Source organism: Platalea leucorodia, assembly GCF_965183815.1.
Source record: "Platalea leucorodia genome assembly, chromosome: 5".
NCBI lineage: Eukaryota > Metazoa > Chordata > Aves > Pelecaniformes > Threskiornithidae > Platalea > Platalea leucorodia.
Window position 1 is genome coordinate 42300488 of NC_138827.1, and position 17300 is coordinate 42317787.

Here is a 17300-nt window from a genome sequence, read left to right on the forward strand (position 1 = left end):
ATTTTACACATTCAGCCCTCCAGCTGTAATTTGTGGGATCACTGCCAAATCCCTCCCTCCTGCTGCTGACAGCTTGTGGCAATGCTGTGCAGAGTTCTTCACACTACATTCTCTTGTGTCCCAGACATTATCTAGAAATCTAGATAGCTCAGTGTTGAAAAATTGCTCAAACTTTCTCCTGCTTTCTTCCATTTTGAAAAGAACACAAACCAAAAGAGTATAAAACAGAAACTTCAAAAGCTCCCAGACATACCACCACAAGATATCGAACTCAGCAAAGCAGTACTTCATTCCTTGCAAACAGAAATGTTGTGCATGCTATGAACTTACATAATTTCAAGTGACAAAACAAACAGAAAATTAATCCATTGCAAGTTACTAAAAGCAGTGAAGCAAACTCTGACTCAGGAAACTCCTGAGCTTCAAAACTGTTGGAGACTGGGAGTGCATTTGGAGAATGTATTACAATACTTGTTGTTTTTACGGCATTTTTTAGGCATTACTTTTACCTACTGCTGGTTAAAAATAGTCTGACCTAGTGTGGTCTTAGGCTCTACATCATAGTGAACCTCATTTCCCTTTCACTGGGTCTTTCTACAATTATCTTGTTCCCTCCTTACCTGGGTCTGGTTCCAAAATTATGTGCGTGCACTCATAAAAGATCACAGAAACCTTGGGGGTGAGTCAGCATTAATCTCACCCAGTATTGACCTTCACTTCTCTATTCAATCAAGCCCAAGGCTAAACGAGCACCTCAATCATAATTCATATCTACTCACCGGTCTCTCGTCTCTGCAACAAGAGGGCTTTGCTAACAAAAAACACAACAGCATTTAGCAGGTGGATTTTCATGTCCAAAGAAGTGCAGATCTTGGAGGTGTATACAACCCCATTCTATTGAATTAACAGTGAGCTAGACACAGGAAAGAAAAAGGAATAATCATACATGCAGACTACTGGTAAAGAGTGCTCTTCAACTGCTTGCTACTACAGATACTTGCTACAAAACAGGCATCAAGATAAAGAAGAATTAAGTTCCGTCAGTAAGTTTATAGATATAATACACAGGATATTTCAGCATGTTTATATTTTGAACACAGAATTTTCAGCCTATGAATTTACCTTTGGATGTGGAAATAAATTCTCCTGTATCCTATACATTTCTCTAGCTGCTTCTACAGATACACAGCTTTTTTTGGCTGGCAGACAAAGCAAGTAGAGAACTATTCTGCCATGTTCTTGCTTTTTACTTCAACTCAGACAACTTGGGAAGAGTGGTTTATGCCAACATTGTCACAATTTCTCAAAAGAAGTGATGTTCTTTAATCAATATAAACAAAATCTTGCTATATCTGCTCCATCTCTGCTCTGTTATCGGCACCAGGCCACTGTGACTATGAACTAGAACAAAAGACTCAACGACAATGTGATGCTAGAATTGCATTTTGTTTGTGAGAAGGAATTTTTCTTTCCTTTTTCCCAGAGCTTATCTACAAAAACTAAATTCTCTCTCTAAAATGTTTATTTCTGTGTGCTTTTCAGATAAGAGTGCCTGAATGAATTATTCACCAGTGAAGAATCATGCTGTCTTGCCTCACTCTACTGTTATGATGCTTGGATATATATGGAGGGACAAAATGTTCCTGATTTTTAGTCGAACAGGGAATCAATAGAAACAATAGCAGATGATAGATAAATTTTCAATGTAATTTTAAAAACTGCAGGCAGTTGTGTTTTAGCTCTATTTTATACATAGTTCTGATCTTGAAACAAGTAAAGGAATGCACCATTTGTGGTAAGATTTTGTTGCTTAAGCCCATTAGCTGGAGGTCAAGATACAATGCCAGTAAATACCTCAAGCCCATTTTCTGAAGTTCTCTCTTCAGCTGCATGTTGGAAGTAGTGCTAAAGTATCTATCTATCTAGTGCGTTTTTTTTCCATGCACACCGAGTGCAGGGGATTGTAAAGAGCTAGTTTAATCTACTAGGTTTGACCAGCCAAAGCAAAGAGGCTCTGTGGCTCAACTGGTAGCAGTGTCTCAAAGTTACATCACTTTTAAAACTGGTAGTCTCCATCACTGTAAGTCTCTGAGCCCTTCACAAATATGAAAGAACAACATAAAATACAACAGCCTGAAATAGGTGGGAGTGTTGAAGACATGACATCTGTGTCAGGAACATGAATTCATTCAACATCTATGGCACCATTTCTTTCAACTGCTGAGAGCAGATGTCCCACATCTGCCTCTCATTCAAAGGAAAGGTAAAATATTTAAGAAAAAAAATCAACAGCATTAGGTCACAACATTCTGGGTTTTACAATTAAACAGAGCAAAGAGCAGTAAAGTCATTCGGTTTCCTCATATGTTCCTTTCTGGTTCAGTTAACGTACAGGTATAGTTTTTGTTATTGTAATTAAAAAAAAAAAAGTCACTGTTGTCCTACTTCAAGTCACATAAGCACAGAGTCCCAGATCCTCTGTCACATGATTTTTTAAAAATAAATCTTCAGTTAGTCCTGGCACAAATCTTTGGATTTAAATTTCTTTGCATTGCAAAAAGCAAAAGATGCCCCTGTAAGGGTAAATTTTTCAACCTGTCAGAAAAATATTCCCCTTGTTTCATTCGCAACAAACCTTAGCAGAATCTCCGAGAGGAACCAAGAACACAGTAAGCAAGGGGAACTTTACACGCCTGTACCTCATAGACACATTTGGCCATTCTGTGTACTTCAACAGCATCAGAAGGACTCCTCAGGTGGGAAGGGCAGAGGGGCAGACAGGAGATTCACTGCTTTGGTACCTGGTGGCTACCCAGGTACTCGGAATAATACATTTTAACTAGTAAGATGCCTCGTAGCTAACAGCAAAGCACATCACTCTTTTTACAAGCATTTCCATATTTTTGTTAGCATAACTTGCATCACTTTGGTGGCAGGATATATAGCATGTGGATCCCAAAAGGTTGCGAGGCTTAAAGGCTGTTGAGCCACACAATAGGCAACAGAACAAGAGAGGTAGTTTCCCTGATATAACTGCTTCTCTCGTTTCTTTTTTAAATGTGAAGTGGCCTTCAAACTGAGTATAGAGTAGTGTCAAAAGCTCAGTTTTTGATTGCTAGGCTGAATGGTCCAAGTAAAATTCAGACTGGTTGGTATGACAAAGTTTTAAATAATGGGAAAAGCTGATACAGGGATTAAAGGACAGAAAACATAATTAGTGCCAGTCAGCATGGTTTTATGGAACGTAGGCATTATCAGACAAATTAGATTTAAGGTATTTGGACTCATGAGACATTTGACTTTGTATCACATTGCTTTCTGTTTCAAAAAACTGTACTAAGAACAGCTCTGGGGGACTGTATCCTACAAAGAACTGAGAAACCATAATGGGAATAAGGAATTGACTTACTCTTTATTCCCGGCTGTGATTCTCTGACAAAAAAATGGCAAATGTAAAAAAAGGCTGTTTATGGAAGCAGAGCTGCACAGAGGAGGATAAAGAAGCACAATCACCTCTGGTACTGGCAGAAACAGCACTGGTGGATCATATACAGATCTTTTGCCACATGTTAAAGGGTACGTTGAAGTGCTGGAGGGGATTTAGAAAAGACCACAAGGATTATTTACCACTGTAGAAAATGCCTTATAGAGAAAGGCAGGCTTGCTTACAACAGCTCAATCTGTTTAGTTTATCAAAGAAATAAGAGATGGCTTGATTACAGTATGCAATTATCTTGTGGGGAGAAAGGCATAAAAGGTCAGACAAATTGGACTAGGAAGTAGGCCATGTATATACAACAGAAAGGGCACAGCTAATTACCAAGGACGATGGCATATTCTCCATTTTTGAGGAATTTCCAGTCAAAATCAGATGCCCTACAGGGGGACGTGTTCTGCTCAGAGAAGTTACCTGGTCCAGCACAGCAGCAAGTCGATGAAGCTGAATGGCCTGCTGCAGCCAGAGACACCAGACCATCATTTGGCCTTAAACATCATGATCAGGCCCTGCTAGTCCCTGAAACCCGGGGGTGCCAGTCCCTGCAAACACAGGGCCTCCAGTGTTATCTCCAGCAGACAACAGCACCTCTGTCATGGGACGTATTAACTGTTCCAGTCAGTGTACCTACAAAATAATTTGAAAGTGTTCTTGGAGAAGTTTAAAAAACATATCTTCTTCTGTTTGAGCTTTACATTTTAAGGAAGAGCACATCCTGAACTAGCTGCGGTGAGTGAGATTTTGCAATCACCTTTTCAAATCCAGGCTCATTTTAGCATTAGCATTTAGCATTGCCCCATGGTATTGCTGGGGTAAACCCCTGCTCTGAGGACACAAGGGCAACCTGCTTGAGCACAGGCCCAGGCAGGGGAAAATGCAACTCTAAAACCTGTGGGGTGATTTTGTAGAGAAAACCTGAGTGGACCTGTCGCATCCCTTTGCTCTACAGACCACTTTCTTGGTCATAAAGATGGGCCCTGTGGCAGGGACTCTTTTTTGGACCTCCAGGCAGCTCTGACCCCTTCTGAAAGCACTTGCTGGGTTGGAGCTGCTGTTCATGCCTTTTTGCCAGGGCAGAGGCTCTGCATTTTGCTTGAAACAGCGCAAGGACAAACAACATTCCTTCTGCAATTTTCAATAAAAAGAGAAGTTATTTGACTGTGAACTTTTAACCTCCATAGGATGAACTTCTGCCCAAATCATTAAGTGTCCTGGAAAATACCAAGAATCAGGCAGTAGGGGAGGAGATCGCCTGGCAAGGTCCTTCTTTGCGATTTCCCTGAAATGAAGCTTTCTGCCCACACAAGAGCAGCCTCTCCTAAAATGAGCACTACAAGCTCTATCTACTCACTTAGTGTTTCTGGGTGAAAAACTGGCCCTGTTGAAATCACAGGCCAACTCCTATTGACTTATATGACTTAATGGAGACCCTGAGAGAGCAGACAAGCCATGTAGACATTAACGTCTGCACCTGTATTACAAATACTGGTGAAACCAGCAGCGGAGAGGATACTGAGAACCCGAGGAGGAACTTCAAGGAAAGACTACACAAGCACTAAAGCACTGTTGCAGGATGACTCCTATTTCTTTCCCGTTCATCTTTCATCTTTTTATTCCTTAGGGACTAAGGGAGAGGAAAAAACAGCACAGGAACTGCTAAGCCCCTTCTCCAAATATGCCTGGCCCAAGACTGCTCAGAGAAGGCATAAGAAGGCAAGACATACCTTACTGGGTTTCACCAGTGATCCAGCTACCCCAACATGTCTCCAGCAGTGAAAGACACTATTTCAGGAGGGCATGGAAACCTGGCCACTTTCTGCAGTATATTCCCTGAGGATTGCTCAGCATCAATGGCCACTGGATTAGTGATGTTATACAGTACATTCCTGCCTATTCTCTTTAGTATTTGTTTATGGACCTTTAGTCCATTATTTTTTCCATTCCCCTTTTGAGCCAATTGACACTGTTACCCTCCACAACCTTCTGCAGCAGCTTCCAGTAGTTCACCATTCACTGTGTAAAGAAGTACTTTATATTATTTTTGTTAAATCACTCTCTCCTTAGTTTGCGTGCCCTGCAGTTCAGGCATTGCATCCTTTAGCAAACAGCAGTTCTGCATCTGTTGTTTGCTACCAACTGCCTTCACAATTTGGAAAACGTCAGTCACATCCCCTCCTCCTTCAGAATTCTCTCCCCAAACTGGAAAGTCCCAGGCATTTTCTTTTTTCCTGTTTTCCAGTCCTCCTTCTCTGTATCTTTTCTAACTACCCTTCTTGCAATACAGATACCAGAACTATACCCAGTAGGCAAAATGTGTGTGCACCAAAGTTTTGCACAGTGGAAAAATCATGCTTTCTGGTTTGTTCACAAGACAGCACTGAGACAGGCCTGACGTTATTCTGAATAAATCTGCCTGGCACCACCTCCAAGAAATTTATGTCATGGGCCTGTCAAAGCTCTCCTCCTCCTCTGTTTTCAATCTTTTCTTCACCCTCCTACTGCATGCTCACATTCCTCCTAGCCAAGTCCACACTGCTCTCCCATTTTTCTGCTACACCCCCACTTTCCAAGACTCCCTTTGCAACTGTAGGTAAATGCAGGACCCTGCATGCACTGATTTACTGTGCACAAAACACTGCTGAACATGCTATGAAAAATACATGGGAGGTCTGCATCACCGCCTCATCCCACAGCTAGCTACCAAGAGACATCTGCATTTGTATTGCAGTTGGGGGCAGTTATTACCATTTGTATAACATCAAGAAACTCTTTTCACATATCTCTGCTTGACCTTGTGCTTGACCTTGTGTGTGCAAGGTTGGGGGAGCCAAGCCCACTGTCCTGTGCCTAACACAGTGGCTCGGCGCTGCTGAGACTAGATGCACTTCAACATCTCAGCCACGGTGCCTCCACCTCCCACAGCCTTTTCTTCAGTGCTGAACATCGCCAACCAGATGAGCCAAAGCAGCACTGCCAGCCAGGAGAAAGGACGTAAGGGAGAATACCACCAAACTCCACCTCTCCTTCCCCCTCATCTTTGCCTCTGCACAGAAAGCCCACTATTTTCACAGCCATTTTGCCAACACTGGCGGGAGCACGCGGTGAAAAAAGGCGCTAACCATGGTGAAGCATGCAGGCACCAGTTGTCTATTAAAAGGAAAGTTTAGGAAGGTTTAGTTTTCCACAGTGAGCAGCTTGGGAAGGGCATTTCTTCAGGAAACAATTCACCCATCATTGCTGAGGCTGTACAGATTTTGCCTCTGCCCCTTGCCTATGACTTTAGGTGGCTGCCTGCCTTGCTTGTGCCTTTACAACTTGGGCTTCCCATGACACTCGAATTTGCTGTTGCTAAGGATAACAGTTTTCACTGGTTCCTTCCATAGGAATGTGTATTCTGACATAATCTTAAGCAAGAATCACTAGGGGGATCTAGTCAAAGAAAACTACTGGTAGTTTTATTCTGCAGTGGAATTCTGTAAAGCATATTTGTTGGCAGCTTATAGTCTAAATGAAGGGTCTGATTTGGCTCATCATGAAATAACAGAATTCTGACATTGATCTGAGAATGATTAAACCCAACAAAAATACCTTAGCTGTCCTAAAACCAACTAGACTAAAATCCCAGATACTTTCTGAATAATATTAAAAATAAAATGTTTCACAAATGAGCCTTGAGATCTTAAATTAATTTAAATTAATTAGAAATGCGTAGCCCAGTGATTGTGTAACTTCATTGAAGGTACAGAGTTTATGGTAATATGAGTGAAAAGAGAACATTGTCCAAACATTACCACAAGCAGACAAATTATGTTAAAAACATTCACTCTATGGAGTAATACAAAATAAAATATTATCATCTGATCGCCTCATGCGATGCTGATTTATACTTTGTATTAACAACATTTCTCTGTACAGTTGCAGTAAGACTGCAATTTTACAAACTGATATTCAGTTGAACATATTTATAACACAAATTATACACTATGTACAAACCTAGTTCTCCAAGGAACTCTTTGTTCAGCATGCTTCAACACAGAAGTGATTTACCACTTTCTAGGACAGGATGCTAGCTTTCCCTTTAATTTAAATACTGAAATACTTATCAAAACATGAAAAAAATCCATTTGCTATCATATGGTGGTGTTCTTAAGTCACTTGTTTGTTACCATATGTTATAGAAGAGTAGAACCATCACAACAATAAATAGCATTGCTTATTATGAACTTCGACTTATATTCACACTTTCAGCCTGAGTGCTTTTACAAGACTGTAGGATCCATTTATCTTTGCTTTTCTTGACAGGTAGATCAAAATTGCAGCTACAGGTACTGCTACTGCTGTTACACAGGAGAATGCAATAATCAGTGGGATCATTAGATCTGTTTTTTCCAATCTTCCTGAAAATGGAGACAAAAGGAGAAAAAAGCTGTGTAAAACCTGATTGAAACAGATACATGTATATTACTGTAAAAGCAGTGTTATTAATGACCTTCATTTGGAACACTATTTCTGTTTTCATGCACAAAGCACATTTCAAAACGTTTTCCTTATGCTTTTTTCTGTTGTAACTCCATATTATACACTTTAATTCCTAGCCACTGTCCTGGCCTTGAATTTGCCATGCAAGTTCAAACCCATCTGATATCATCTACAATGAAGAATACCATGGAGTTCATGAAGAATACAAGAAGAATAACATGTATTTTACCCAGGAAACCTTTGGGGACATTTCTACCTCCCACAAACAACACTTCAGGAGAAGACCATGTTTAAAAAGCCCAATCTTTAGGTCTTTTTGTGAAACAGAACTTTCTCTGGATTAGTCTTACTGTTCATGCATGAGGACAGAAATGTGGCCAGGATCCACCTTTTTCTGGCCCTATCCTTACAGTTACTGCACCAACTCGGGTAAGAGAGACAATAACATCCACCCTGAAAGGAGCTTAAATACAGCTTATTCTCATCACCTGTTCTATTATTTATTTGGTTTGATTTTGGAGGTTTTTTTAGGTTAACTGCAGTATTGTCGCACAAGGATCAGCCATGAACTAGTTGTGCTCACCCTTGATGAAAAATTCATTAGAAAGTATGAACAAAATAAGTTTAAGGCAATAGATCTACCTACCTACAACAGCTATCTCAATCACTTTGACGTTGTTTCCAACCTCATTGAAAACATCAAGCAAATATCTGCCTGTATCATTTTTGGTGACATTGTAGAGTATAAAGGTTCCATTCACTGATGGCAGAATAATTTCTTTCTCCTGATGGACTTTTTTCAGGACCATCTGTGATGGTGGGTTACTGTATGTGCTACATGTAATAGTAACATTTTCTCCTTCTTTGACGTTTTCTGATGGATATACTAACACAGTAACATTTTGGGGAGGAACTGAAAAGAAAAGAAAAGAAATGCAAGGTAGGATTTAGCAACGAACAGAAGCAAAAAACTCATGAGGTATCAGCAGCTTGTACACACAAAGTACTAATCCAGTTAACGGATTCACTATAATATTCGAGCACATAGCTTTAGACACTACTCTGTCACTAGTTGTCCTTCACACGCTGCAGTCAACAGCAGCTGACAGAAAGAACATTTTATCAGTTGGAGTATGTTGCATATCTTTCATATTATATGGAGCCTTTTCTTCTTTTCTTATCTTAAATTCAGTGTTTATTCATTTGAGTTCATGAAAGGACAGAGACCAACAGAACCAGAGGTTGATGTCCTCTTTCAACAGAAGAGAAATAGAGAAGGCAAAGGAAGGAGTCCTAGAATAGTATTGTTTTCACTAGGTTCCACAATTTTGCATCCTGTTTTCAAAGGTGGAAGTGGAACTATGAAAAATTTTGAAGCAGCAATTATTCTGTGCATCTGCTGTTTTGGACAGAAGTTTTCATTAGTACTAAGATCCTACCACTTTTGACAAGAACCTATGCAACTCATGTCATTTTTTTTAAAGACAATTCTTAATGAAATTGAAGTGAAGATGTCATTCTGTCTGTCTAAACCAAATCCTAATATTAACTCTGTACAGTAGGTATTTTAACTAACCTTTGACATAAAGTCCTATGTGCTGAGACTGCTCTCCCAGTTCATTAATGATATGCATTCATATGTTCCTGCATCCTTTAGCTGAGCCCTGTCTATGGTATATTTGCCATCTACTGTTTCAAGGGTTGTGATCCCATCACCTATTTTGTTTCACAGAGTACTCTGAACAGAGGTAACATCCACAGATGTGCAAGAGATGGTAACACTTTCTCCTTGTATCACCACACTTGAAGGGAAAACTGAAGGTGTATTTTTTGGTGCAGCTACAAAAATAGTAAAGAATAAGGAAGAGAGGTGGATTAGTGGCAGAACTGATCCCTAAGGAATACTGTTGCCATGCAATAAACAGAAGCAGCAGAGCTAAAGCAGAAAAGTCCACTTACTACCAAAAATGAAACTTTGCTGTCATTGCACGTAGGTTAAGGAATCAGCATTTGGTATAGCTTAAATGCAGCTTGCGAAAGCAGGATACAGGGTCGTAACTTAAAGGAGAGCCAAGGGGCTGTAATACAGTCCCTCCACAGAGAAGTTTCAACATGTACTTTCTCTTTGAATCTTTTGTATGTAGGTGTCTGGATCCTCCACTGAGACTTATTTGGAAGAAAATATAGGCACTGTGTAGCTTCTTTGCCTCACGCATACATTTTCCAATTGGAAGGAGTGATGGAAGCTCAACTGACGTGAGAACTTTGCATAAGCTATCTGTACTCAGGCAGATTTCACCCTTCATTGTTTAAAGCTTCCTAAATGACTTAATGACATTAGGGCTGCCTTTTAACTCCATTGACATCAAAGACAGAATTCCCCTGTCCTTCACTGAATGAGATCTGGATCTAAAATACATAAAACAAAAAACTGTGTTCTGTCTTGTTCTACTAACCTTGTACAAGTAATTTCATAGATTTTTCTTCTTTGCCAAATTGGTTATAAGCTTCACATTCATAAAGCCCCTGATCTTGACTTTTTATGTTCTGTATAGTTAAAGTTGCATCTTGAAAAATTTTCTCAGACTCCCCATTGGCCGCCTTTTTCTTCCAAGAGATCACTGGAGCCGGATTACCAGAACTAGTACATGTCATCGTCACAGTTTCTCCTTCTTTAACAGCAGTAGCAGGAATAACAGAGATCATTGTATTCTTCGGTCCATCTGAAAGGAAGAATCCTGTAGTTAATCATCACTGGATTTTTTAGAGATGGATCCAACATGTCCTACTGGATGCCAGGTTGTTGGTCTCCCCAAGTTAATTTCTTTTTCATTCTCAGAATAAGTAAAGCACACAGTATCAGAGCTTCCACACAAACTCTCTATAGCCTAAACTTACTAACCAAGTACTTCTAACCAAGAATGTTAAGAGGGTAGATCAGTTTCTCGCTCATTCAGATCCTGCCTTATGACTGTCATTACATTAAAGATTTCATGTCTTTGTTTTGCTCATCAGCACTGCTCCTTTCTTTGGGGAAGAGCAGAGGACTATGCTGATTTTTTTGTACTCACAGGGTTTTGTTTAGTTTGATGGTTACATTTATCACTGAAGTAAGTGACGAATTAACTAATTATTTTTAAATTATTGGGAAAACATTACACATACTTACATTCCACATTAAATGTTATTTCACTTTTACTTTTCCCAAACTTATTTTCTGCTACGCATTCATAGTCTCCTCCATTTAGAAATGTCACGGACGGAAGAAGGAGAATTCTCCCCTCACTGTAAGGCCCCATGTCTGCACTGTCAGATTTTCTCCTCAAAATAATCTTGGGAGGAGGGTTACTCTCAGCAGAACATTGTATGGTAACATTTTCTCCTTCTTGAACTGTTGTAGAAGGCTCGATGGAGAGTTCTGCAATGTTTGGAGCACCTGCATGACAAAAGAAAAGGCTGTTATACTAATGCAAAAGTACTGAAGACAGAGGGGGTTTTAACAAAGTAGAAATTGCTCCCCCAAGGATCTGTTCATTTTGGTTTTGGTCCCAGGCTCCATCTGAGACTTTTGGCTCTATTGAAACAGTAGCAGTAATAATAACAACAACAACAATGTCCCAAATAGTTTTACTATTAAGTGACTAGTAAATTTACTACTAATGACTAAAACTACTAGTTCAAAGAAGGAGACTGTGATGTCCCTGTGAAATTGCTATGTACATTATCATTTCAATAACAGTGACCCCCACACCACCACATTCTCAGATTCTTTTATCACTTTGAGTGTTGCATTGTAGGAAATGTATAGAGGTATGCATGTACAACAGCAGTACAGAGAGAATTAGCTGAAAATTAAGCATAGAAATGAAAAGCACAGCCCATGAAGAGCAGCAGTAAATTGAAAGCTAAATCCTGAATATATAACAAAGAAGGCCCCATAATTTCCTAATTTTCAGTGTTTCAGCATCCTCCAATCAAATAGACAGCTGCCAGTTGGGTACTGGATGATACAAGTTAAATTCAAGCAGACTTGTACCTTGTATAACAATGTCCACAGTTGCTTTCTCTGTTTTATTAGTTACCAGATTAATTACTTCACAGATGTACAGTCCTGAATCAGTGAAACGGGCATGAGGAATAGAAAGGACATTGTTTTCTATCAGATGCTCAATGCTTTCATCAGCCAGATGTTTTCTCCAAACTATTTGTGGTGGTGGATTACTCTCAGTCACACAAGTGAGTGTTAGAGGGTCTCCTTCCATTGCCGAGTTGCCTGGAGATGCAGTAATGATAGTATTTTGTGGACCAACTGGAAGAGAACAAGAGAGGCGAGGTCAGTAAGTTAATGATGAATGACACGCACATCTTTTAACACTAGCTTCTCTAGAGGTACATTTCACACAATACTAAGAAAAAATGAATAATGGGTATTCCAGTAACACAGTGGAACAATTCTTCCAGACTTGATAAGACATTTAGCTTGCAGCTTTGAAAGCTAAGCTAGACCAAATCTGTACAACTTTTTTTTTTTTTTTTTAATCTTACATTTGTCTCCCTATTGTTTAGGACTATAAACTTGGAACCGCTAAGCATACAATGGCAATTTTAAAAACAATTGTTTATCTGCATGCTGCCATTTTTCTTCCGGTCTTTACTTTCTGACTGAATACCATAGCCCAAGGTAAGAGAGTGAGAGGAGTTACCAAAGCATTGCCTACTTCTGTCATGAACAACAGTGGGTATTTAATGACTCAATGACTGTTACTGAATATAAGAGAATTCAACTGAATACAATAGATTATCTACAAAAACAATATAGATAAGAAGTGCAGATTATAAATGATTTATAAATCACGCTTTGTAAACCCATTCCATGAAACTTAACATTAAACGGTACTTGGTGTGAATGCCCTAGGATAAAAATACTTACAGTTTGCATTCAGTTTCTGAGAAGTTACTCTTTCTTTGGGTTCAAAGTCCATAGAAACAATTGGTAACTTGGCCACACAGGTAATCTCTTTTCCAATATCTTCAACCGTGGGATTAAATGAATATGTCACAATTTTGGTCTCTGTATTTGCGCTATCATCTTCATGAAAATATTTCTCTTGAAGAACATGTTCCTCTTTCTTTAGGATTACTTCCAGGTATTCAGAAGGATACACATCAGGAATTTTACAGGTGACAGTGACTGGTTCTCCAGCAGCTAAGGATGGGCTGATCTCAATGACAGGATCACTGGGGAAAGCTAAAAGAATAAAATCCATTTCTTTAGTCTGGCAGAGATGAGCTCTAGGGTCAACATAAGAACAAGATCCAGACATCAAACATCTTGAATTTAGAGGCATTCAGAACATGACATTATATCAACTTTCTTACAAGACATATCTTGATATGAAGACATACAAGTCTTTCATAAGCAGTTCATACCCTAGCAGGAATTATATTTGCACAATTGTTGAAATATGATCGCAACTGATCTAAGACCCAGCAAGGCACCTAGGCAGTGATACAGCTGCCTAAAGACAGGCAACCAGAGCAATCCATACACTGGTGGTATCCTGTTTTCTGTGCTGGTAGGTTTAGACATCTGAATCATTCCGCTGAAAACTGCAAAGGCTTTGATTAGGTGCTCTGCACTTGCAGGTTTCCCAGATACATCCATCTTAACCACACTGATTGTTTTCTTTTTTTTTTTTTTTCCAGCTCTACGAATGTTTTGGGGAGTCTGTTTTGGCTTTCAAGTATTACCAAGGGTAAGAATAAATAAGACCAGTATGTACTACCTTCAGTGCAGAAAGCTAAGCAGAAAGGGGCAGAGAAAGAGTCCCGAACAGACAGATAAAGGAATCTTACAAGGAAATACATGTTGAGCTATAGCAGACTCATTATCCTAGCATTATCAGTTAACTACCAACAATATCTAAAAACAATTACGGATTTTTTATGAACGTGTACTACTTAAACAGAATTTTACATTTTTACTTACAGTAAAGTTCAACTTTGATACTCTTCTCTTTTTTCTCTTTCTTACCACAGAAGACAGTACACAGATAATCATGAGAATTCGCAATGCTAACTGGATTCATTGTCAAGGTAGAGTACGTCCTATAGTGGTTCACTGTTCCTCCAAGGGGGTTGTCCATCTGGGTTCTCCAGGAAAAACTTGGTGATGCACAGCCAGTAGTATTGCATGTGAGTATGAGTGTGTCTCCAATCTGTGCAACAATTCTGTTAGCAGGTATAACCTCCATTTCAAAAGCTTTAACTACAATAGGGAGAACATACATAAACTCAGCAGCATTCTCAACATCTATTTTCCCATTTCTTCTCAGGTTCTACTGTGACATGAGGTCATTACTTTGCAAGTTTACTTTACAGTTGTGTGGAAGTTAAACTAATAAAGCTCATACAGTGGTTTACATCTCCAAAACACCCCATAAATGTTGCTGGTTTTGTCAAAGATAGTACAGACTCAGATGACTCTAACAGACAGTTCTCATGTACAAAATGGCATAAACCCAATGCTGTCAGTGAAAATAAATGCATTGGCACAATATAACTTTTTTTTTGTCAGGTGGATCTGATTCTAAAACTTTGTAATATTTGAGGGGAGGGGTGGTAAGTAAGATAGCAAGGACAACTGCAGAATCACTTTCAACAGGACATTTAGTACCAAGCTTGGCTGATACTGTCAGGAATGACAGTAAAAATCAAACACGCAGTAACATACTGCTGTTGTCTCCTAGACTGTCTTTTAGCAAACTCAATAAGAAAATGACTGTGTCATTGCAGAGCACAGAAAAGCTAGAAGTAAATGTCAAAAAAAGCTTCCTGACATTTTGACAGAACTACTTAATTGACAGTTGTATTCACTGAAATGTAAAAGCAACTGGAACAAAAAGAAATAAAGATCAAACTGTAAATTATAGGTCAGTTTACACTTAACAAAATTAAAAACAAATAAAGCAAACAACCCCCCCGACTTACCAGTCATTAACATATACAAAATTATTAGCAGAGCTTGGCTTGTTCTTCCCATCTCTTTTAACATTTGCAATTGCTGTTACTAGGTAAAGAAAGTAAATTCAAAAGCCTTGCTTTCTATTTTCTGTGAAGAAGCACAGTGAGATCCTGCTGCTCTGCAATGGTTTATTAGAATAGAGCCAGCGCGCTCTTTATAGAGGCTCTCCTCGAGGTGGAGTGGGAAATCCCTGGCCGGGGAAATCCAGAGCAGGGGGGAAGAGATCCCTACCGGGCTGTGCCGGGGGGCTCAGCGCCCTCTGCTGCTTTTTTAACACAGAATTTAAAGCCCGGGGAAACAACAAATACGGACACTCGTAATACAGTGCCTACTAGACTTAAAAAGACCAAGCCGACATCTGATCCTTCAAATAACAGATAAAATGACAGAATGTTGGTAATTCCAAGTACTTGAATGGCACTACATCTAATGGAAAAGTTATTCAAGTTTGCTTTCAGTGCAAATGTTTTTGTAGGGCTGTGCCCTGAGAATACTTCTAACAATACTCAATTCCGTAAATAACTTTACCTAACTCAGTATTCCCTTTGAAAACTGTGCTACCAGTTTAAGAGGTGGTGTTACATTCCTTAGTATTTTTGATCCCTAAAAATGAAGAAACAAGTCAGATAACAGAAGTCTGGAGATCTGACTTGATCAGCTTGAATCAGGCTCATCCTGTTCGGACGAATTGAATGAACCAATTTTCCCAATTCAACTTTAAAAATGTCTCTAAAATGTCCCTCTTTCAAGATGCTACTGGTATGCATTACATTACTGATATGCCTCTCGTATCTCTCATGTCTTGTTTACATATAATTGAAATATAGCAGTTGATAATACAACTTTGGGATTGTTTTTAGTGTTTGGTTTCCAGTGAGTATAAAAATCCAGTTTGGAATATTTCTGAGGACAACTATTACTGGTTAATATAGCGACTATGTTATGAAAAAAGTAAAATAACATTTTTGGTGTTTAATTTTCAATTGGGAAATGCTATGAATGCGAAGAATGGATAAAGGTTTCCAAATCTCAACTGTTTATTTATTCAACTACTTGAGTAGCTCATATTGGTCAATCATGAATCACTAAATAAAAGCAGCAAGAAATTAAAAACAAAACATGAATGTTTTAAAAATGTCTCTGGCAAATCATTTGGTATGTAATAGTTTGGTCATTTGATGTCTATGAAATATTGTCATCATATAGTATATTTTGTAAACAGCACAGATTCAAATATCTAGTAAATGAGTAATAGCTTGGAAAAATAAAGGCTGAAGTAACAATGCTGTAAATGTTAAAGAAATTTAATTGCTGAAAAGCTGGTCCTACATCAGCCTAATACTTTTTTGAGGCAAGCAGATTTTATGGTTAATAACCTAATGCTAGCTCCAAAATACCATGTTCAGGTGAGAGTAGTACCAGAGGAAATAAGGCTCCTGCTGGCCTACAGGCAGCCTGTCGTCTTCAGGAACTATTTTTTCTGCTTGTTCCTTGACCGCAGCTGCCCCTACATTTGCATCCTCATCAAACGATAGCTGGACAGTACATGCTGCTACAGAAACACCAAAGAACATTGTAATAAATACATTTATGACTCTGTCAAAGACCTTACACTAGGTAAAATAAGAAGAATCAACCACTTTTTTCATACACTTACCATAAACTCATAAATATGTAATGATTGTGGGAAGATAAAATTGTGATCTCAGGCAGAAAGTATGTCTTCAAAATAATAATTAATAATAACAACAATATTCAGAAATATGGAAAAACTAAACAAGACAACCGAAGAATTATCCAGAAGACAATAAAACAGGGAAATCTGAAGCACCTAGCAATGCCTAACCAAAAGTCACTAACGGTGAAATTCACTGAAACTGCCACAGTGGATTCTCCCATAATCTATTGTTTTTATTATAATCATCATTGTTTTTATTAGAGGAGGAAGAAAAACAAAAACCTCCTAAGGCTCAGGAAATACAAGTAGAGTACTGTCCTGGAAGTACTGTTATCAAATCCAGAAACCCAAAATCTACCCAGAGTAGGTAACAACATCTACAGAATGTGATTTTACTTCACAGAAAAAGGTTTTGTTTGAAGAAAAGTATACTCTCTTAGTTAAGTTACAAATAAATACTTTTTAATCATAGGCAGAAAGAAGTAAGAAATGAAACTCTTCTGCTTTGACTGCTTAAATAATCACAGGCTAAGCTGAAAAAGAAAAGGCAAATTTTCCCTATTTCTGGGAAATCAGTTTCTAGACAAAAAGATACAAACACAGGAGGCCATATCGGCATGCTG

At 38.8% G+C, this 17300-nt stretch overlaps 1 protein-coding gene across 1 annotated transcript; it reads right to left on the reverse strand.

Annotated features, from left to right (window-relative positions):
• Positions 1 to 7732: 7732 nt before the first annotated feature.
• Positions 7733 to 15029, reverse strand: VCAM1 (vascular cell adhesion molecule 1; the record flags this gene model as incomplete). The annotated part of the gene is made up of 7 exons (XM_082312468.1): positions 7733 to 7893; positions 10432 to 10698; positions 11145 to 11411; positions 12012 to 12284; positions 12906 to 13223; positions 13965 to 14243; positions 14966 to 15029. The coding sequence occupies 7 exons, from the start codon at positions 15027 to 15029 to the stop codon at positions 7733 to 7735; spliced, it is 1629 nt and encodes a 542-aa protein (XP_082168594.1).
• Positions 15030 to 17300: the final 2271 nt, after the last annotated feature.